At 35.6% G+C, this 24,212-nt stretch overlaps 2 protein-coding genes across 2 annotated transcripts in view; both read right to left on the bottom strand.

Moving 5' to 3' along the window:
* LOC125661404 (toll-like receptor 4) overlaps nt 1-4,480 on the bottom strand; it is a 17,105-nt gene extending 12,625 nt beyond the window's left edge. The window contains exon 1 of the mRNA XM_048893396.2: nt 4,400-4,480. The gene's annotated coding sequence lies outside the window, so the exon portion shown is untranslated. The remainder of the gene's footprint in view (nt 1-4,399) is intronic.
* Nucleotides 4,481-9,848: 5,368 nt separating this feature from the next.
* On the bottom strand, nt 9,849-13,865 carry LOC125661403 (toll-like receptor 4). The gene is made up of 2 exons (XM_048893395.2): nt 13,733-13,865; nt 9,849-12,330 (listed from the first exon to the last, which is right to left on the bottom strand). The coding sequence occupies exon 2, from the start codon at nt 12,325-12,327 to the stop codon at nt 10,036-10,038; it is 2,292 nt and encodes a 763-aa protein (XP_048749352.2). The 5' UTR covers nt 12,328-12,330; nt 13,733-13,865; the 3' UTR covers nt 9,849-10,035.
* Nucleotides 13,866-24,212: the final 10,347 nt, after the last annotated feature.

Genomic DNA, 24,212 nt, shown 5'->3' with positions numbered 1-24,212 from the left:
TGGAGAAAGTCAGTTGTTTGTAAACAACGGCATGACTCTGGTAAAAGATGATGATCGGTATCGGTTGCTGATATTTTGTGTGAAACCATGAGATGATCACATGTAATCTCTGCGAATCTTGCTAGGGAAAGTAGGATTTATTTTGATGCTGTTATAATAGATCATTGTTTGTTAATAGTATCTTTAAATTTGTCAAGATTCAACATTAACGAAGCTAGAATGTTTTATGACATTCACAATCATTTTTAAAAAAAATGAACCTGACCATGCTTTACCTCTATAATTACATGCACTTTATACTTCAATGCTGTGACATCTACTTGCGCCGATCGAGCGATTTATCGCATGGACTTCGAAATGTATAAAACGCGACTGATATGGTCATGTAAGAATAAAAGAGGGTCTTCTCTAGTATATCTTAAAATATTCTTAATTTTGTCTGAGGAACATCTGCATAACGGCTTGGATCTTGTCGACATAAAACAGATTTCTTAAGTGTCATTTTTACTAACGAGCCCTCTAGATCCGCCACTGACCGGGTTTTATATTGTCGGCGAAGGTTACAATCGTCTGTAGAACTATGTAAACAACATCAAGCTATGGAACAAGAAGAGGGAAGTTATTTCAAAGATGTAGTGTATACATGTATGACAGGTACGGGCTAATGAGACACGGAATTTATGACGAAGCAGGACCGTGGGAAACCCGCCGAGAAATTAAAGATACTAGTATTGTATTGAATTGTATTTAGAAGAGAAAAAAAAAACAACAACAACAAACAAACAAAAAACCAAACATCTTAATTTCTAATAAATGTGATCCTACACTACTTGACAAATAAATATAAATATCATTTATCATTTTTGGGCTGGAATTGTTTTGTTCATGAAAATGCTCAATGCACTCTTCAACAGTTGTACAATTATAAAACAAAGTGACAAATGGCATAAATGGAATCATTTTTTTAATCTGTTAACATGGAAACAAAGCCCGGTTGGTAGCAATTTAACATGCTTTATTAAATGTTTATGGTTCAGATATTATGTTTAAAGTGAAATTTTTCTGACGTAGACCTTGTAAAGCTGCTCAATATTCAATTTGCGTTTGCCATGATAACCAATTTTTAAAATCTTATTTAAGATATAAAAGTGTTATTTAGTGTTTTAAAATAATATTTCTACCAATTAGTATAATCTTATAGATAATACTCTTTTAAAAAAAATTACTAGCTTTTTATCCCCTAAGTTGCCTCGTGTAGTTTTTATACCATTAGTATTCCCTTCTCTACAAAGATCCCGAAAATGTAAAACATCACAAAATTAAGCCCATCTGGTCAAAAAAGGACATGGGCAGTTTTTTTTAAGAAGTCAAATTTTAAAAGATAAATTCCTACTGAACATACTGATATGCATCTAGACTTTGTTTGCTACATGTCAAAATGTCGCAAACCTTACCTTAACAACAGACACACGTGACTTAATGCGATTATAAATCTTAGAGTGATAGGATTTTAGGCATCGTCTCTCCAGCTCTGATCAGCTTATGCCTTTTCCCCGTCCGACCTCTGATTTTAACTTCTGATAGTCAAACATAAACAGTGTCTAATTTCAGAGGAAATTGCGAGACATTGAAATTCAAAGAGGAATTCATAATGCTTCGGTAAAGTGCACACGGAAAGAAATAAACAAAAATCCAGGACAATTGGTTTTTGTTTCCACTTTGAAAAAAAATTATGTTCTACACTTCTGGATGAAATGATATGAATAGTTGAATACAGCTATCAAATATAGAAAGATTATTAGAATTATACACAGAGAATGATACCTGAAAGTTACTGATAATGCGTGAGATTACTGATAATGTGTGCGAGATTACTGATAATGTGTGACATTACTGATAATGTGTGAGATTATGGATAAAGCGTGAGATTACTGATAATGCATGAAACTACTGATAAAACGTGAGATTACTGATAATATGTGAGATTACTGATGTGAGGTTATTGATAATATGTGAGATTACTGATGTGAGATTACTGATAATATGTGAGATTACTGATGTGAGATTACTGATAATGTGTGAGATTACTGATGTGAGATTACTGATAATGTGTGAGATTACTGATGTGAGATTACTGATAATATGTGAAATTACTGATAATGTGTGGGATTACTGATAATATGTGAGATTAATGATAATGTGTAAGATTACTGATGTGTGAAATTACTGATAATGTGTGGGATTACTGATAATATGTGAGATTACTGATAATGTGTGAGATTACTGATAATATGTGAGATTAATGATAATATCTGAGAGTTAATGATAATGTATGTGAGCTACTGATAATATAAGAGTCACTGATGATATCTGAGAGTTACTGATAATATCTGAGTTTCTGACGATGTCCGGGATTTACTGATGATATCTTAGAGTTACTGATGATATCGTAGAGTTACTGATAATATTTTAGAGTCACTGATGGTATCGGAGAGTTACTTAAGATATCTGAGAGCTACTTATAATGTATGTGAGTTACTGATAATGTTTGAGAGTTACTGATAATGTATGTGAGTTACTGATAATGTTTGAGAGTTACTGATAATGTATGTGAGTTACTGATAAAATCGGAGAGTTACTGATGATATATGAGAGTTACTGATAATATCTGAGAGTTACTGATAATGTATGTGAGTTACTGATAATATCGGACAGTTTCTGACGATTTCCGGGATTTACTGACGATATCTTAGAGTTACTGATAATGTCTGAGAGTTACTGATAATATCTGAGAGTTACTGATAATGTATGTGAGTTACTGATAATGTATGCGAGTTACTGATAATATCGGATAATTACTGATAATGTATGTGAGTTACTGATAATATCGGAGAATTACTGATAATATATGTGAGTTACTGATAATATCGGAGAATTACTGATAATATATGTGAGTTACTGATAATATCGGAGAATTACTGATAAGATATGTGAGTTACTGATAATATCGGAGAATTACTGATAATATATGTGAGTTACTGATAATATCTGAGAGTTACTGATAATATCTGAGAGTTACTGATAATATCTGAGAGTTACTGATGTTCTAATGGTTTTGCTAATACGATCTATGATTTCGTCACATGATTTCATGTCGCAGCGGATAATTCCTGCCATTTCCTGTATTCTCTGATTATAACGCCCTGTGGATATAAATGTCGATGCTGAGAATTTTGGATAACTGTTACCGTTACCGTTGCTATGTAATTCCATTCCCGGAAATAGAATTTAAAATAACAAAGATTTGAAATACATTTTCCAATTTTTTGAGCGAAAATGGTCTTTTAGACCTCTGTCGTCTTGTTGGCTCAGACAGAAGACTAAATCTTGTAGAGGATATTGATAATACCCACCATGAGAATTGATAACACTTCAAAAACTCTTCAACTGGCCATGGACGATCTTACTATTTACAATTAACTAGACTCTGGTAATTATCTACTTTTGCACAAACAATTCATAACATTGCTTGGTGTAAGAAGGATGTGTTTAGTCGCATGTGATCTAATTGGACTTCTCATGAATTAAGGGTTTTTTAAGTGTAGATTGGTTTTTTTTTTTTTTTCATTTTTTAAAATTTGTTTTTGAAAAATTTCCTGGTATTTTGTCTTTATTTCTTACATCCCTTAGAGAATTTCAAACACAAATTGACACGGGACGTCGTGTTTTAAAGGTCAGCCCGAAGACTCGCAATTTTCACCACTAACTGTCGATAATATGGTGGAGAAAGACCCGCAATTTTCACTTCTAACTGTCGATAATATGGTGGAGAAAGACCCGCAATTTTCACTTCTAACTGTCGATAATATAGTGGCGAAAGACCCGCAATTTTCACTACTAACTGTCGACAATATGGTGGCGAAAGACCCGCAATTTTCACTTCTAACTGTCGATAATATAGTGGCGAAAGACCCGCAATTTTCACTTCTAACTGTCGATAATATGGTGGAGAAGGAGTAGTCGCCTCATTGACGTTTTCACTTTGACACAGCCAATGTACGAGGGAGTTTCGAACTCATCACCAACCGGTCAGAGAGAAAACGCTCTAATTACACTAAGCTACAGCGACATCTACCATTCTTATATTTTATCTGTAGTGACCTGCGGTTTATATATTGTGTTGTTGATGATGTTACAGAAGACACTTATTAAGCTAATGCTGTGGACAATTGCCGTGCACTGCAAATTGAAGGGATGTCAGCAATGAAGAGAGAGAGAGAGAGAGAGAGAGAGAGAGAGAGAGAGAGAGAGAATCTAATCTAGATATCTCGTTCTTAATGAGGACGTTGTGTAATAAATAGTACCCCAAAAGAAAACCCAATTAAAAACTCATATTTACCTACTGTGAATGGGGTTGAAAACATCCAAATATATACACGCAAGTTCACTCTTTAGCTCGCTTTGGTAATACAGGTATTTTCTCCTCTATGGTAAATGCACATAAATACGGGCCCCTGTCAAATGATAACAAAAGAATACCATGGGAATGAATAACATGTTTGTATTGTCCATATTCATCTGCTTCCTTGCTTTAGAACACCTGCAATCTGTAGTGTAGTCTGACCTCAAAAGAGCAAAGGAAATATATAAATGTAGCAGGTATGGCGTCCGTATCGTCCGTACTTCGCGTTGTGTTTGTTGTTACTGTACTGATTTTGACTACGGATTACTCCGTTTGCCTGATCAAGATATAGGGATCACGGCGGGTGTGGCCGGTCGACGGGGGATGCTTACTCCTCCTGGGCACCTGATCCCACTTGGTATATACAGCGGTCCGTGTTTGCCTAACTTTCTATTTTGTATTGCTGATAGGAGTTATGACATTGATCACTGTTCGTTATCTTGTAAAGCGCGTTGAGCAGCATACGCTGGAAAAGCGCTATAAAAAAAACTCAATCATCATTATCATTACCATTATCTTCGCCTTTCATTTGATAGTGGCGACTTCGTAACGACCTAACTACACAATGATTTGAGTCTGAGAAATAAACTCAAATTAAATGAAAGTAAGACAAACAACACGTGACTATTTTTCCCAGTATAACACTGTTGCATGCATACTCCCAAGAACTAAAATTTAGCATAAAATCTTTCAGAAAATTCTCCTTATCGAATCATAATATATTATAATTTAGCGAGTAAAAAGGGATAAACTGTATGCACAAAACACATGAACAAAATGTGATTCCATTACAGCAAGAATGGAAATGCAGTTAGCTCGACCAGATGTCCCGCCACGGTGAATTGTTCGCCGCAAGACTTTAGTGAGTGGGACAATAGAAATTATCATTACAAACATTGACCGACAAAATAAAGTGGGCGTGGTCAAATATGACGGGTGAACAATTTACATGGGCATCAAAATTGAAAGGTTGGATCAGCTTTGAATATTGAATTAAATGCTCGACTTTCATTGCACTTTGCTATTAACGGTAGTTATGCGGGGACTAGATTGGGCTTTCATGACATGCCAGGGGTACTAGATTGGGCTTTCATGACATGCCAGGGGTACTCTAAAACACTCAAGAGCTTTTACATCTGAGAAAATTATACATTTTTCACTAGCTACCGAATAAATACGGCATAATCATGTCATTCGATCCGTGGACTTTTAAAAGATAGCATTTATTCCGTATATGTGACTTTTAAAAACGGAATAAATAACATGATTAGTTAATATGTGTAAAACTATAAAAGTATTAGTAACTATTTATAGTCCGTGTGCCGACTATCTATAACTATAAATCTTTATACATTATATACCATGATAACGATATTTAAGTCCGCGGATCGAATAACATGATTATGTCGTACATACCTAGAATGGGATATTATTGATACATTACAAATTCAACGCGGTTTGATTTGACTGGCCATCTAACCTGCCCACATCAACAAACAGAATCACTTGAAGGTGCGAGTTTTCAGGTCCCATGGAGCTATGTGTCTTTAAGGAATATATGAAGCTATACTTGGAAAGAATTTTTGTGGGAAAATATGTTGGAATTATTTGGTGTTAAATTTATGAGACGTAGAGCCAAGAATACAACGACATAAGTCTTCGACCATTCGCATTTTTTCTGTGCCGTAAATCGAAGGTTTTTATAGGGGGTGGATCTATAGCTCTCTGATCTCTCCCAATATTTGTCAGAGAGCTACAGTTCTGCAGCTAAGTTAGGAAGTGAAAGTAGCCTCTGTTACCAAGGGAGTAATTGAATTCCATGAAATAACCGCCGTCAAATTTCATCATCAATGAATTCAAACGACCTTTGATAATATCTACAGTAAATTGAAAATGGGCTTTTGAATTAATTTCATAGTAAACAATTTCAAGTGTTAAACTGTGAACTATCTTTATCCCGCCTTGAAATAGAATAATTATAATATATATATATATATATATATATATATATATATATATATATATATATATATACAATAGCTTTCCAAAATTACGGAATTTAGTATAAGTCTTCTTTTTCAGAAATTAATGCGGTAATCAAATTGACCTCATTTGTCAGAAAGTAGGTCAATGTCAATTTACGTGTTATTTCCTTTTTTTAAACTAAAGTGCAGAATGAATACCAGAAGATAAAACCTTTGTACCAGGAAGGTTTTCTCAGCCTACTATTTGTCGGGATTCCTCGGTCGGTTTTTCCTCTAGTTTTAAACCGAACAATTATTCAAGGACACGAATTAAGAATGACATTCCTGAAGCATGGATACAGACTGATAGGGCAGTCAGTCAACTGAAACGCTTGTAATCTCTGTACGTAATCCAATCACTTCCCATGTAACAACGATTAACACGTTGTAATAGGACATTATTTGTTTTAATTCATGTTATCTTGTCATCTTTACAATTAGAAAGAATTACCAGTTGGAGTATATTGATGTTCTAGAATTCCTAAAAGCCGCGTGGTATATTATATCTCTAACATTCTGTAAATCCAGGCACTTTTCTAGATATCAGCCGTGGATCTATGGGGCATGTATGGGTCGCATTCAAACTCTTTGCAATTAGTGAGAAAAGGAACGAGGAAGAAGGAATGAAGAAGCATAACTGAAAATTATTGTGCCAATTTAGGGGGTTCTTTTTTTTTTTTTTTTTTTTTTTTACCAAACCCGAACTTATAAAGGGCATGGTGACTATAAATGAAAGGAAGAGGGGGCGATAATTTCAGTCGAAAATGCAATAAAATGCATCATTTCAAATCAATCTTCTTACAAAAAAATCCCTTAACCCCCTCCCATGCCCTTCCCTTTCGACCCTCCCCCCCCCCCCCCCCCGTAAGGTCTAAATCCGCCGCTGCTTGCAGTGCATTGAACTGTCCTAAACTATTTCAATTCTTCCCCGAATATTTTCCACAAGCTTTTAGAACTTTCACCCTATGACCTCGCTTTAGGGTAATGGGCAATGCGCATGCTCGTCCTGTTGAATTGTGAGCAATGTTTTTAACCGACATTTAGGGGATAATCCAAACTTATCAGGCGGGAATGTCAGTCGTATTTTTGTGATCAAAAGTTCATGCATTTCTTACCATGGGTGACTGATGTCTATCATCAAATAATTGAATTATTTATCAGATTTTATCATAATATTATAACAGTAAATGAAAACTTAAACTTCCGTATCTTAATCACTTCAAACATGTGTCGCGACAAAGACTGGCAATGCAATAAATCTTTAGTGTATTATTTCAATGAGAATGCTATCCCCGGCCTTTATCTGATGAAACTAAAACTACGGTGCTCTGTATAGGACAATAGTATGCACCCAAGCTATATATAATGCATATCAACGTATGCACGCATTACTAGTAACCAAAATCACAAAGTTTCACAGTCCGTACAAATTCGTATTTCCTGTGAAGTGTTTCTGTTTCGATTTATGAAATGATTTAAGTTTAAAACGAGAAGCAGAAAAACAAATAGATGAAGCGCTCTCAAACATAACAAATGTTTCTGAATCAATTTGATTTCGTGTTACTGCTTTCCAAAAATGGTTGCTATTAGACACACACCATTAATCGCTTGACTCGCCCCTATGTTAGCGTCCTGATGGTGTGATACGATATTTCTGATTGATCAGCTTCGATAGCGCTGTAGCATATAGCTGCGAATTCGCTATCAGCAGGCTTCTATTTGCACATCTTATACAAATTCATTAATTAGTGAGGAAGTGAGAAAATCGCCTAAATCTTGATGCGTTTCTATGACACGATAAGTTATTCAGAGAGAATTGAATTGCTGCCTATATCCTTTGTAAGGGGAACACCAGTATTGTAATGATTTCTGTTTTATTTTTCAGAGTAAAGACTTGTATTTTTTTTTTTACCAAAAAACAACAACACACAACGTTGTATTTCTTGATTCTTAGCCTCATTTTTCACCTGCTGTGGTCCTGTTCTGACATTCTGTGCACTTTGATTTATTCACCATAACTTTTCTTTTTCAGAATCAATCTAAATTCAAACAAAATTTGTTAAGTGCAGTAGTGCCCCTTGTGCTTCTTAAATGAATAATACTTTCACCGTAGATTAATCCTTTAAAATCAGAAGGACTGTTAGCACTCCTACACAATTCCGTAGGGATACGGGTTAGAACAGGTCTTGAGTACCCCTTACTTGTCATAAGAGGCGACCAAATGGGGTGGTCCATCGGATGACACCGCAAAAAACTGAAACCCCGTGTCACGGCAGGTGTGACACGATAAAAAATACCTCCCTGCTCAAAAGCCATAAGCGCCGAGCATAGCCCTAAATTTTGCAGCCCTTCACCGGCAATGGTGACGTCTCCATATGAGTGAAATATTCTCGAGAAGGACGTTAAACAATATTCAACCAACCAACCAAATACTGGAACGTGTTGGTAAGATTAATGAAAGGTGAAGATAACGAACAGTGATCAATCTCATAACTCCCATAAGCAATGCAAAATAGATAGTTGGGCAAACACGGATCCTTGGACATACCAGAGGTGGGATCAGGTATCTAGGAGGAGTAAGCATCCTCTGTCGACCGGTCACACCCGCCGTGAGCCGTATATCTTGATCAGGTAAATGGAGTAACCCATAGTCAAAATGAGCGTGCCAAGAACGGCCTAACAATCGGTATGAAACCCTTTAGACAGCATTTGACCCAATGGTATATTGTATTCGCAAAGTAGATTTTTAAAATGTCCATAGAATTTGCGAAATGCTGATTTTAAACAAGACTGTTTAAACCCTTGTAACATCAACTACTTTACAGTAACCTGTCTCGGTTTGAAAACTGATCATTCGCAGAACAAGCGTATGAGGAGGAAACATCCCCTGTGACTCCGTGTCACAGCAGGTGCGGCACGATAAAGTTCTTCGTTCATTCTTTGGTCGTTATAACGATCTAGTTTGATAACACAGCCTGTCATTAGGTAAAATGTTGTATGATGAGTTTCATATCAATTGCAAGGGCGTTCTTGACACACTGGTTTTGACTGCAATTTACTCAGTTTACCTGATCAAGATCGAGGGCTCACAGCCGGTGTGACTGGTCAATAGGATATGCTTACTCCTCCTAGACACCTTATCCCATATCCGGGATTTCCAAGTGTCTGTGTTTGCCCAACTCTTAATTTTGTATTCCTTATAAGAGTTATAATATTGATGTTAATTCGTTATCTTCATCTTTGCATTCACCGTGGCTCGCGCATGATCTTTGTGTTAATGTTGTAAACAACGCTGAATCCACGTTTGAGAGATACTACGTTGAAATATTAAGTTCGTCAATCTATTACGACAGATGAAGATAAAGAGGAATGCATGTTTATTTTCCATCTACCCATACGTCATCATATTAGTGTTTCACAAAGTACAATACCAGCAAAAGACAACAGCAATAAAAACAACAATAACAGAAACGAAATATACTTCATTTTTACAGCGGATAAAAATACACATGCATGGTAAAAGTTAGCTTCATCATTTGTTTATCAGTTTCAGACATTTCTGTGAAGTCCATTAAAATCACCGTCAGGCGAATTGAGGGTATCTCCAAGTTTGGAACGAAAGGCTGTTACTTCGTCTGAATCTCCACCCTCCGGAAAATCCAAATAAGACTTCGATTCAATCAAATCCATGAATGATCTCGGAAGTTTCTTTATCGCTCCTTTCTCCAAAACCACTAAAAATAAAACGTTTTCACCATTACGAGAATAAACAGTCTCCATACGCGCCATGTTGAGTTCAAACATGCACCAGTATGATTCGATGAAGTGTGACGTAATGAAACAAACAGTTTGTCTGCTGCAATGAATCGCGTTTGTAATGTTATCCGCTATGTCTGTTCCAGGAATGAAATCCCGATGATGTATACAGAGTTTTAGATTATATTCCTTTTCTAGTCGCTTTACAAGATCAATCACAAATCGCCTGTCTTTATCAGCATAGGACACAAACGCATCAAAACAGTATGAACTTTCACCTATGACGTCAGCTCTTTGCACATTATCTCTGTACTTTTCCCTTGCTACATAATACATGAACCTCAGCTTCCATCTGTATCGATACACAATGCGACTAAGGACTGTTGTCATAACAACGATTATTAATGACGTCATCATTAAAATAACGAGAGTGTAAGAGGAACACTGCTTTTCCAGACCTTGAAGTAAATCCTCCATTTTTGTGAAGGGAATTTGAGTAGACGGCTGAGAGAAATTTGAAAATGTACATGTATAATTACCAAAATTAACGAAATTAATTCCCTTAGCGTTATGCATCCATTGGATGAATTTCAAGTTTTCACAGTCACATTTGAATCTGTTGCCTAACAGATTGACGTTTATCTTTCTCTGTTTGGATATATAATCCAGAGCATGTCTCGTTTCCTCGTCCAAGACCAACAACTGGTTATAGGAGAGATCCAAATGAGCAAGTTTTGTCATATGTTTCAAAGGTAATGAAAACTCACTTAAGGAATTGTAGCGAAGGTTAAGAGTTTTTAACTGATTCAAATTGCGGAAGATATTGTCAGGAAGTTGAACAATCCTGTTTCGTGCTAAGTTTATTGAGGTCAGTCTATATAGCCTCTGAAATATTTCTCCCTTATGGTCACTTTCTAAATTTTCTCCCAGTGCATTATGAGAAAGATCGAGATGTGATAGATTTGGAAAATCTTCGAAAAATCTGGGTGATATATAACTACAAAAATTGTTGGAAAAGTCTACATATCTAACACTCTCTATGCCCTTTAGAGGACCATTTAACCTGTAAACGATACTATTCTGCATAAAAATGTGTGTCAATACTGGTTTACCAACAGTTTTAAAAACATAATCTTGGAGGACCATCTTGTATAAATTATCATGAAAATAAAGTCTTTCTAGTTTCGGTGGAATGAATATACTGAAATTTTGAGTTCCTCGGAAAATTGAAAGTGACGTTGAAGACGACTTTGAAAGCTCACTGTGGGATTCTGTTTTCAAGTCTGGTCGCGTATCATTGCACAAGCTAAAAAAGTCCTTTGTGTATATTTGATGAAAAGTCGCCTGAAAACTCATATTGAGGCTAACAACATTCTGTAAATCCCCAATTTCTACAAGATAGAGGCCAAAGCTGAGAATGTTATTAGCGAGATCTAAATGTTTAAGAGATCTTGGTAACTCAGTCAAGACGCCCAGTTCAAGACTGCTAATGCGATTGGACGCTAAATTCAGTTCTTCTAAGTGTGTGTGTTTCAGATAAGCAGTGTGGTACTTTTTGATGATGAAACTGACGCCGTACGTGCATTGTAAGTTTTCAAAATTTAGGATCCGGATTGTCGAAGAGTTTTGCAAATCTTTAGATATGTTAAACAAAACCTCTAACGTTAGTTCTTGATTACCAGAAATGTCAAGACGCTGTAGATTTGAGAGGTCTCGTAGAGAATCTAGTTCAACCATATGAAGATAATTGCTTGCAATACTTAGATTTTGAAGGGCAGTATAATTTGACAGTGACGTATTTTCAATCTTTTGCAGATTGTTTTTAGAGACATCTAAGTGAACGATATGTTTGGGAAGGTTTGACGGGAAAATTGAGATGACGTTGTTTGCAAGGTTTATTCCAACAACGTCATCACTAAATAATGGAGCTGACGGCAAATGGAGATTTGCACAATTTGCAAACAATTTTCCTTGAACTTCACGACATCTGCAGTTGACATTTGATGAACACTGTAGGGATTCCGAGGGCACTAATGTTGTCAAGAAAACGTAAAATACACAGCAGAACTTTGCTACCTCCAACATTTTCTACAAAGAAGTATCATGATATTCAAAATAAGCACAACAACAAAAATAATTTTGAAAGAAAAACAAAAACGAAACAGAGGGGAAAACAACAGGGTAGAAAAGCCGTGATAATTTTGTTCAAAAGATGGGTACACATGACATAATGCTTGTAAGTAAAATTTCATGCATCATTACCCCAACTATGTTCAGTCTATGAGATTTGTTCCCTGTCCGACCTCTGAGTTTAATTTCTGATAGGCACACATAAACAGTGTCTTATTTCGGAAATGTGAAGATAACGAGCAGGGATCGATCCCATAACTCTTATAAGGAATACAAAATAAGGAGCTGGATAAACACGGTCCCTGGACACACCACAGGTATACGATTGTTGTATTGCTGTCTGCTCCTGTCATATAGATTTGTCTAGCAATCAGCTGGTTTCACGCAAAGTGGGGATGACGTATATCATTTTGTGTGGATGACGTATATCATTGTGGGGATGACGTATATCATTTTGTGTGGATGACGTATATCATTTTGTGTGGATGGTGTATATCATTGTGGGGGTGACGTATATATCATTTTGTGTGGGTGACGTATATCATTTTGTGTAGATGGCGTATATCATTGTGGGGGTGACGTATTTCATTTTGCTTTACCACTGTAAAGATCACATTCAATATTTTGTTTGCTGAAATATTGTCCACAAATGCAAAATTCATAGCTCATTTAATTGATATATAACTATTTATTGTCTTGCACTTGCCGTCTGGTCAATTTTCTGTGTGGAAATCATCGTTATATTATATGCATGAGAAAGTCCTTGCAAAATAACACAGCTATAAGGAAACCATACCACTTGTATATGTACATGTATATACACGCAGAAGCAACAAAAGTTTTCTTGTGGAAATATTGTTATCAGTATGGGCACTTTGCTAGTCGGAAAAGGTTGATTGATTGATTCTATCTTGTTTAACTTCCCTCTCGAGAATTTTTCACTCATATGGAGACGTTACCAAGGCTGGAGAAGGGCTTTACATTTAGGCCTGCATGTGTGCTCGGCGCTTACGGTCATTGAGCGAGTGAGGGTTCTTTAGCGTGTCACAGGACATCCAGTTTTAAGGTCATCTCCGAAGACCCGTGACATTCACATCTGCTACCGAGCGTTTGGCGATGGAATTGTCAATACTTGTTTTAACGACTTAGGTCTGTCACGGCCGGGATTCGAAGCCTGATCTTCCGCATGCGGGGTGAACGCTCAACCAGTAGACCACCGTGGCGGTTCAGAAAAGAAGGCAAAAGAAACATACATACATGTATGTGTTTAAGAAAATGTGGAAATTCTATATATATAAAAAAGGAATGCATTGCACCTATTATAGGGGACCTACAAATGTATATCGAAGATTCAACTCACCTAAAATGTGTCAAGTTATTCCTGTGCACCAATCACCAAAGTACAGGATTCGTAACTGCAACAAGAAATCAATTTCGTAAATTTGAACAGATAAACCCGACCAGCAACCTTTAAATGCTATCGTTATAAAAGTGGTAGAATTGTACGGGGATTCCCGGGGTCTGGGATTCCCACGCTTTATATAATCATCTGCTAACAAGGGATACAATGACACAAAATACAAAATAATGTTTTGTAACAATACGACGAAATCATCAGGTTCATTTGAAGATAATACGGCCATTCAGTAGAGACAGGTATCTGCACACATGTACAAGGTATTCTCCCAAAGAAAAATCCCCTTAGACTACTTCGTAAAAAACCAACTTCTCTTGGCTTAGACATGGAAATATTGACCCTGACACAATTATGTATCGGCAGGTATTATACAAAGTACTGATGACGATGCACAAGTACTGATGACGATGCACAAGTACTGATGACCATGCACAAGTACTGATGACCATGCACAAGGCCGTGACATAGCGCATTGAATTTAAAACTCAGTGTTTCGTATAGTGGGATATCTCTAGCCAGGCACAAACCTGGCTAATTTAAACGATTTTTATAACAAAGACTGTTTTTCTAGATACACAATGAGATTTTAAATTTTGAAATGAAGAGGACAAAAATAAATTAACGTCAACAATACACTCAATCTGAATAAAATAATATCTTTGATCCGCTCCACTGCTCTCTGTAACAACATAACATTACCGGAGCGGATAATAATATTTTTGCAATCAATTTGCAATCGACGTGCTATAAGAAGTGGACAATGGACTTGTGGTTACTGAAGAGGTTTTCAAGATACTATTCGGACTTATTTAAAACACAAGCTCTTAATTATGGGGGGGGGGGTGTTACTCTGATCTCCAGAGGCAATGAGTCCCCGTGTACTGGTTCCTCACGTCATTTCATCCCATCAATGGGTCTCCGTGTACTGGTTCCTCACGTCATTTCACCCCATCAAACCAACTTGTAAATATTTAACCCCATAAAACCAACTTGTAAACATTTCACCCAATAAAACCAACTTGTAAACATATAGCTCCATCAAACCAACTTGTAAACATTTCACCCCATCAAACCAACTTGTAAACATTTCACCCCATAAAACCAACTTGTAAACATTTCACTCCATAAAACCAACTTGTAAATATTTATTTGGCTCCATAAAACCACCTTGTAAACATTTAATTCCATAAAACCAACTTGTAAACATTTCACCCCATAAAACCAACTTGTAAACATTTCACCCCATCAAACCAGCTTGTAAATATTTATTTGGCTCCATAAAACCAACTTGTAAACATTTAACCCCATAAAATCAACTTGTAAACATTTCACTCCATAAAACCAACTTGTAAACATTTCACTCCATAAAACCAACTTGTAAACATTTAACCCCATAAAACCAACTTGTAAACATTTCACCCCATAAAATCAACTTGTAAACATTTCACCCCATAAAACCAACTTGTAAACATTTAACCCCATAAAACCAAATTGTAAACATTTCACTCCATAAAACCAACTTGTAAACATTTCACCCCATAAAATCAACTTGTAAACATTTCACCCCATAAAATCAACTTGTAAACATTTCACCCCATAAAACCAACTTGTAAACATTTCACCCCATCAAACCAGCTTGTAAATATTTATTTGGCTCCATAAAACCAACTTGTAAACATTTAACCCCATAAAATCAACTTGTAAACATTTCACTCCATAAAACCAACTTGTAAACATTTCACCCCATAAAACCAACTTGTAAACATTTCACCCCATCAAACCAACTTGTAAACATTTCACTCCATAAAACCAACTTGTAAATATTTATTTGGCTCCATAAAACCAACTTGTAAACATTTAATCCCATAAAACCAACTTGTAAACATTTCACCCCATCAAACCAACTTGTAAACATTGCACCCCATAAAACCAACTTGCAAACATTTCACTCCATAAAACCAACTTGTAAACATTTCACCCCATCAAACCAACTTGTAAACATTTAACCCCATAAAACCAATTTGTAAACATTTTACTCCATAAAACCAACTTGTAACCATTTCACCCCATAAAACCAACTTGTAAACATTTTACCCCATAAAACCAACTTGTAAACATTTCAACCCATAAAACCAACTTGTAAACATTTCACCCCATAAAACCAAATTGTAAACATTTCACCCCATAAAACCAACCTGTAAACATTTCACCCAATAAAACCAACTTGTAAACATTTAACTCAATAAAACTAACTTGTAAACATTTCATCCCATAAAATCAACTTGTAAACATTTATTTAGCTCCATAAAATCAACTTGTAAATGAAAGCATATTAGTTTCGTCGATATCATCTTTTTATTTAGAGCAGGTACTTTACTTTTGTCGGATAAATTATGTAACACTTCAGAATTTGTTAGACGGTATCCTTACAGCTGTTTAACATGTGGATATGTAACACTTCAGAATTTGTTAGACGGTATCCTTACAGCCGTTGAACATGTGAATATGTGACACTTCAGAATTCAGTTAGATAGTATATTTACAGCTGTTCAACATGTGGATATGTGACACTTCAGAATTTAGTTATATAGTATATTTACAACTGTTCAACATGTGGATATGTGACACTTCAGAATTTAGTTATATAGTATATTTACAACTGTGATACTGATACGGAAAACCGGATCACACGCAATGAAATCCACAGTATCAAAGAACGATACATTGATGTCTATGTAATAAAAATATATAATGACCCACATAATAGTATCTACTTATAGTATCTACTTATAGTATCTACTTATAGTATCTACTTATAGTATCTACTTAACACTGAAATCCGAGTGTACCTTGTTTGTCACCTTTTTGATCGTCATGAATACACGACACGTAAAGAATTGATAGCTCACATCCGGCTTTAAATATCTTCATTTCCCATTCAAATGTTCACCATTCAGTGGTTTTGTCATCATGGTGTTATTTAAATCACGATTTATACAATAACGTTAATGTGGTAAGCAAGGATGTCCAGGATACGGACGATTAACCCTCAAAGAGGAATGCTACAACAGAGAAAATTGATATGGATGGAATGTGGAGGATATGTATAATGATTTTAAATTAAAAACTTTCGAATGTACTTTATTTAGTAAAAAAAAATGCAGATTTAGTAGAAAGCAATATAAAAAAAATAATAATAATCACTGCTGCACTCGAAACCGCGATGTACAGCTTAGCAGTCGACTTGCTAACCTACTGAGTTAATTAGCTCGGCAATGATGTTTTAAATGAATATGAAAATATTGCTGATATCTATATTTTCATTCATGTTTTAAAAGAAAGTCAGCCATTATGATGAGAGTACCTCCTTACAACTACCTGGGAAAGAACAGTAATCGAAAAAAGGGGAAAACAAATCACAGGACTTAATGTAAAGCATAGTATAGGTCTGATTAATGATGATGAACAGAATTATAAGTTTACGAGAAAGAAATTTGAAAATCACACCATCTTTCTGATTCTCTCTCTCTCTCTCTCTCTCTCTCTCTCTCTCTCTCTCTCTCTCTCTCTCTCTCTCACCTAAGCTATCTAAATTGTCCTATTTTCAGGAAGACATTTCCCTTCTTCAAGCGCTTAACTAAAACTACTTACATGTATGCATTGAGCATACACCTGTTCTACATGGCCACAATTTCTTCAGCTGGCTAAGCAATATATTAACTCGAGAGCAAACTAGAACACTTCATTTTTATAGAATTTTTCCGCAAGTCGTCCTGAAAGAAAAAGGACTGCATACGAAAACAGCTGTTCTGCCACTCATATAGCTCAAAAGTCGACGACTTAAAAAAAAAGAAATACCAAATCTCTCATTATTTAATCAAATACATCCACCCTAATTCTGTTTCACACAATTATACAGTCGTTTGACTGACATGATTAAAAAAAATATGTGCAATACTCAGGTCTTAATAATATGTATAAAAAAAACAATTTACAACGCTGCTTCGAAAATTCAAGACCAATTCGAGCAGACAATGTACAGCATCAATGCGTTTGGGCATCTTCCAGTATAAAATTTTTTTTTTTTAATTTATAAAAGTTCTTATCTATGTGAGCATGTGCTCTTGGTGAAAAATACCGCTTGGAAATCAGCGTTTTGTATAAATCATTCATCCTAAAAATTCATGAATACAATGTAAGATAGTATTCATAGATATTTAAATCCTAAAATATTCATCACTACAATGTATAATTATATTCTTCAAGATAAAAAAAAAAACCCACTAAAGCGACTTTAGTTGCATTTTTCTAAAATGATCGTGCGTAGAACATGTTCTTGTATATCGAATCAGTTGAAATACATTAACACAATATAAATATAGCCTATAATAGCTCTAAAACTTCATTGTTATTTCGGATTTCAAACATTTCGGTTGAGCATCACTGAAGAGATATTATTTGTCGAAATGCGCATCTGGTGCATCAAAATTGGTACCGTATAAGTTTTACATTGAGATACATTAACACATTACAAATGTAGCCAAGTGACAAGACTTTTGTCCGTTTCCTTATTTTATTATGCCAAAAGGCAACAGTGATCTGTAAAGAACAAAGTACAAATCAGTAAACAGTAATTATGAATTATGTACAAAGGTATATCGAATGATGGATGGTTGGTGATGTAATAAAGTAACCTAATACATGTAGTTTATTTATGTAATGTGTGCACACAACTTTTGGTCAAACCACTCAACACTAGAGTAATATGTAAGTATATATAGTGAGAGCAACACTAAATATAACACATGATACTATTATGTACTCATGATAAAGTGTAAACACCAATACACTCAAACTAGTCAACTTAACATGACACATATACTGACTCTTATGATATACAATCGTCCTAAGACCTAACTTCAAATCAATAATATACATAGTCACTACCAACAAACAGACCTCTACATGTATACAGCCAAGAAAAGTAATAGACTTATCCATCAACATATTCACCATCAACCTGATATATCATATCAGGGTCACAAGTCAAAGTTTACAAGACAAGCTTCTCTTTTATTATTAAGAACAAAGATTACATAAAAAATGTAAAGAATAGCATAGGTATTTACAAAATGTAAAGTCTTATTCATGCAGTTAATGCATTTAATTACCTTTCATGGTATTCAAATGAAAACAATTAATCGGTAAACAAGCAAACGGGAAACTGATATCGCCCACTAAAATCAGAACTTCGACCTAGTTCCGAACTGAGGAAACAATAGTTCCGAAATACTACATATAAAGTCCAAGAGGTTGTTTTTATTACATTGCAAGTCAAAATAAAGTTGTGACAATCATATCAATATGCATAACTATAGTTGAAAGGTAATTATATAATTGCCTACTTCATCGTCAATTCTGTCGACCTAAATAATCTACTAGAACAGCGGACATGCTGCACATGGTGGGAAATTAGTTCACCGATACACAACTCGGGAAGAAATCATGGAATTCAATTAAATGCACAATTATCATAATTTACATTATTGCAGACTAAGTAACAAGTAGCAAATGTACATAATATACACACCTGTATAACAGCAAAAGTTCTTGAAGTATAAATAAAAAGGCAGAGTAGCGGTGTGCTCTATGCTGCAGTGTGAGGTAAAAATGACGTCAGCCCTCGTCTGTAATCTTAACTACATCCGAAAATGCCAAGACAATCACGTTCTCGCAAAATTGGAAATTGATATAAAAAATAATCAATTTGCACTTGTCCACATTATCTCCTGCTACAGGAGTAACGCCCCTTGTTACACATCAAGAAAATAAACATACAAATACTTTGTATTTTAAGAAAACTGACAAGCACAAAATTCTAGTTGAATGTGCATAAAACGTTATAATCAAAACATATGTACACGTTTGTAACTGTAGTTCACACATGGAGTATTTAATGACCTATATAACTTTTTGGCATGTGATTAATATTACTGTGCTTCCCTGCTGTAACACGAGTACTTCGACGAGGTTTTGCAGGCGAGGGTGCAGATATAACAGAATCATTCATCATCAGGAATTCGTCATCAGATGAGCTGTCACTAGAACCATCACTATCAACACGGGTACACACTTCCGTTATATAGTTCAGTCTGTTTGCATGGCCTCTGGCCAGTTGTTTCAAAGTATCGGATGTTCTTAGTTTGATTCTAAGGTGTGCCCTATTCACAATACGTCTGTCTGACGTGTTTCATACCAATTCTTAAGCCGTTCTTGGCACACTGATTTTGACTGCGGATAACTCCGTTTACCTGATCAGGATATAGGGCTCACAGCGGGTATGGCCGGTTAACAGGAGATGCCTACTCCTCCTAGGCACCTGATCCCACCTCTGATGTGTCCAGGGGTCCGTGTTTGCCCAACTATCTATTTTGTATTGCTTATAGGAGTTATGAGATTGATCACTGTTCGTTATCTTCATCTTGCATTAGGAGTATCTTTACGGTAGACTTCATAGAAATGTTTTCGGGGTCAATACGTCGTAGCACAACATACTCATGTTCGCTCCAGGCATCCTGAATTGTATTCCTGCCAATTACCCAATTACAGAAGTTCCAGGTTCGAGGACATTCGAATCTCTTGATATCTTCACCATTTTCTCCCTTGCGTGTGCAGCTCTCTCAAGTTGCTCCTCTGCTTTTCTATACGCCTCCTTTAGACGTTCTACATGTTGTTCCACAAAGTCGGTGAATGGGATGAGAGACTCACATTCCCGTAGATTTAATATAGTATATATAGATAATTTGGATGTATTCCCATCATAAGGTAGAATGGGTTTAATCCAGTTGAGGCATATATGGTTGAATTGTACCAGAAGAGAAGCTCTACAAGGTGATCATGCCATCTCCGTTTCTGTTTTGGGGTAAGTGTTCTCAACAAATCATGCAAGGTTCGGTTGAAGCGCTCGCATTGGCCAATCCCCTCTGGGTAGTATGCACTTATCCACATACAGGTGCCGGTACAATACTGCTACATAACTATGGGAGTTTTTAGTTTGCAGTTAACAAATATGTTTGCATAAGATATCAAAGTAAAAAGCAGTACATTGAGATATATCGATTCGACATAAGAATGAAAATGATTATCATTAATAGATAAAACGTTGATAATGTAAATATCGAGTTGAGGGACACAGGAAGAATTTTTTTCTTATAATGTAGAAACTTTTGAATAAATTATCCCGCGTAAGAATACATTAACAGTAGAAGTTTCGGAGTAAATTCTGCCTCCTAATAATACATTAACAGTAGAAGTTTCGGAGTAAATTCTGCCTTTTAAGAATACACATTAATAAAGGAGCACAATGTAAGCTGATACTAGTAGTGTTGATAAATATGTTGGTATTGTTTTCAGATGAGTTGGGAAGTGACTTCATTTGAATTCCATGAAATAACTGCCGTCAAATTTTTATTACAAATGAATTCAAACGATCTTTGATAGTGTTAACAGTACATTGGAAATGGACTTCCAAACCTAATTATGCAGACAAATATTCTAAGTATTAAAAAGCTGTGCAGCATCTTCAGTCAATTTTAAAAATAAAACAATTTTATATACAATAGCTTTCCAACATTATGGAATGTATAAGCCTTATTTTTCAGAAATTAATGATGTAATCAAATTAACCTCATATGTGAAAAAGTGAGTCAATTCATTTATGTATTATTTCCTCGTTTTTAAAAAATACAGTGCAGAATGCATACCAGGGGATACAACGCTTGTACCAGGAAGGTTTTCTCAGCCTATTGTTTGTCGGGATTCATTTCTTGGTGGGTTTTTCTAGAGTTTTAAACCGAATAATTATTCAAGGACACGAATTAAAAATAACTTTCCTGACGAATAAGTTCAATCGTCACCTGCAGAATTACATAATATTGTGGGATAGGTGTTTTTGCTGAGGTAACCAGTCAGTATTAAAATTACTATGCGTAATTGAATCAGTATACCCGTAGCACATTGTAATAGGACATTGTTTGTTTCAATTCACTTTATCAGTATATACGTAACACTAATTGGCACATTGTAATATTGGATATTGTAATATTGGATATTGTTTGTTTCAATTCACTTTATTTTGTCAACTTTACAATTATTACGAGTTCAACAGGTGGATTATACAGATACTAGTATTCTAACATTTCTAAACCTCATGTAGTATAGCACATATTCCACTTCTGTTTCTTACTTAGATATCTTATTGAAAGTACATATTACCAGCAAACTAACAATTTAACTTTATGACGAACGGGGTCATTTCAGGTTCTCCATCGTCAACTTTCCATATTTTTATAGCAATATTCCATTATCACCTGCATATGGTGTTTATTTCTCTCAACTGATTCGATACGCAAGAACTTGTTCTGCGTATGGTCCGCTTTGTAAATCGAGGCATGCTACTGGCAAACAAGTTCATGGTACAGGGGTTTCAACAGTCCCGATTGAAGTCAGCTAAGTCTATATGCATATTATATAGTCGTTATAACAATATGTTTGCCAATACAACCTATCATTCGGTCAAATGTTGTCTGACTTGTTTCATACCGATTGTTAGGCCGTTCTTGTTACACTGATTTTGACTACGGATAACTCTGTTTATCTGATCAAAACATACGGCTCACAGCGGGTTTGACCAGTCTACAGGGGATGCTTACTCCTCCTAGGCACCTGATCCCACCTCTGCTTTATGCAGTAGTTATCTTCACCTTTATAAGAGTTATGAGATTGTTCACTGTTCGTTATCTTCACCTTTATAAGAGTTATGAGATTAATCACTGTTCGTTATCTTCATCTTTATAGGAGTTACGAGATTAATCACTGTTCGTTATCTTCACCTTTATAGGAGTTATGAGATTAATCACTGTTCGTTATCTTCATCTTTATAGGAGTTATGAGATTAATCACTGTTCGTTATCTTCATCTTTATAGGGGTTATGAGATTAATCACTGTTCGTTATCTTCACCTTTATAGGAGTTATAAGATTGTTAAGCCGTTCTTGGCACACTGATTTTGACTGCGGATAACTCCGTTTACCTGATCAGGATATGGGGCTCACGGCGGGTGTGACCGGTCAACAGGGGATGCTTACTCCTCCTAGGCACTTGATCCCACCTCTGGTGTGTCCAGGGGTCAGTGTTTGCCCAACTATCTATTTTGTATTGCTTGTAGGAGTTATGAGATTGATCACTGTTCGTTATCTTCACCTTGCATTGATCACTGTTCGTTATCTTCACCTTTATAGGAGTTATGAGATTAATCACTGTTCATTATCTTCACTTTTCATTAACATTCTGAAATTGTCATGCTTGAGTTCCTCCTTTAAGATATGTATGTAGAACACGTGAAGATAACAGTGAACAATCTCATAAATGTTGAAAAAAGATACCAAATCTCAAGTTTGTTTAAATACCCATTGTCATGAATTGTTAAGTTTATGAGAACCTGGATGACTTTTTCTACATCGTCATATCTCCATACTTAACGTGTAATATTGTTCTGTCGTTATTTTCCCACACCTTTATGCAGCAGTTTTCCTTCGTCATTTCGCCATACTTGTAACAATGTTCCATCGTTATCTGAGTTTGGTGTTTAATTTTCATACTATCAGATCTGCCTTTATTCTGCGTATGATAAATATATAAACTGGCTACTGACAAATACTGTAAATGGGGAAATTATTATGGTGGTTTTCATTTCGCTATGTTCGCTGTCGGGGATTTCCCCGCGAAAATAAAACAACAGCAATCATTTTGCAATTGTGACACAATGTGTTTTGAACAGTTACCGGTAATCAGAATAAAATTTAAATTCCGCAAAAATAAAACCACCGCAATTAAACCAATATGAAAAAGGGAACTTTTATCACCACGAAATTAAAACCACTTCCACTAAATTGATGAGACAGGTGTATCAAAAGTTAAAAGGTCATATGGAACGATATTCTGAAGAATTGAGCTACATATATGTAAGGAAATTCATTAATCAAGGTTTATTAAACAAGAATTTTATTATTTTCCTATACAAGATAAAGTCGAAAACAGCTGATCAAATGAACTCCACCTCAAAAATTATCTTTGATGATCGCGGCTTATCTCCCTTGATGACTACGTCAGAAAGACTCACTGTGATATGGACAAACATGCATAGTATAACTAAATATTTACTGCATAGCTTTGAAAATATGCTGCATTTAATTGCAGAATTAAGTCGGAGAAGTTAAAGGTTGACCATGTTGTTTTTTCGAAGGGGTGCTAATTTTACAAGAAGAAATATGGGTACAAAGTCTCCGACCCGATGGATTTGTTGCACGAACAGCCAGGAACACCGCACTTCAGTACATCCGTCGGTAGCTAAACAATGTCGACA

Source organism: Ostrea edulis, chromosome 8 (assembly GCF_947568905.1).
Source record: "Ostrea edulis chromosome 8, xbOstEdul1.1, whole genome shotgun sequence".
In the NCBI taxonomy this organism is placed as follows: domain Eukaryota; kingdom Metazoa; phylum Mollusca; class Bivalvia; order Ostreida; family Ostreidae; genus Ostrea; species Ostrea edulis.
This window is presented reverse-complemented; position numbering and strand designations above follow the sequence as displayed.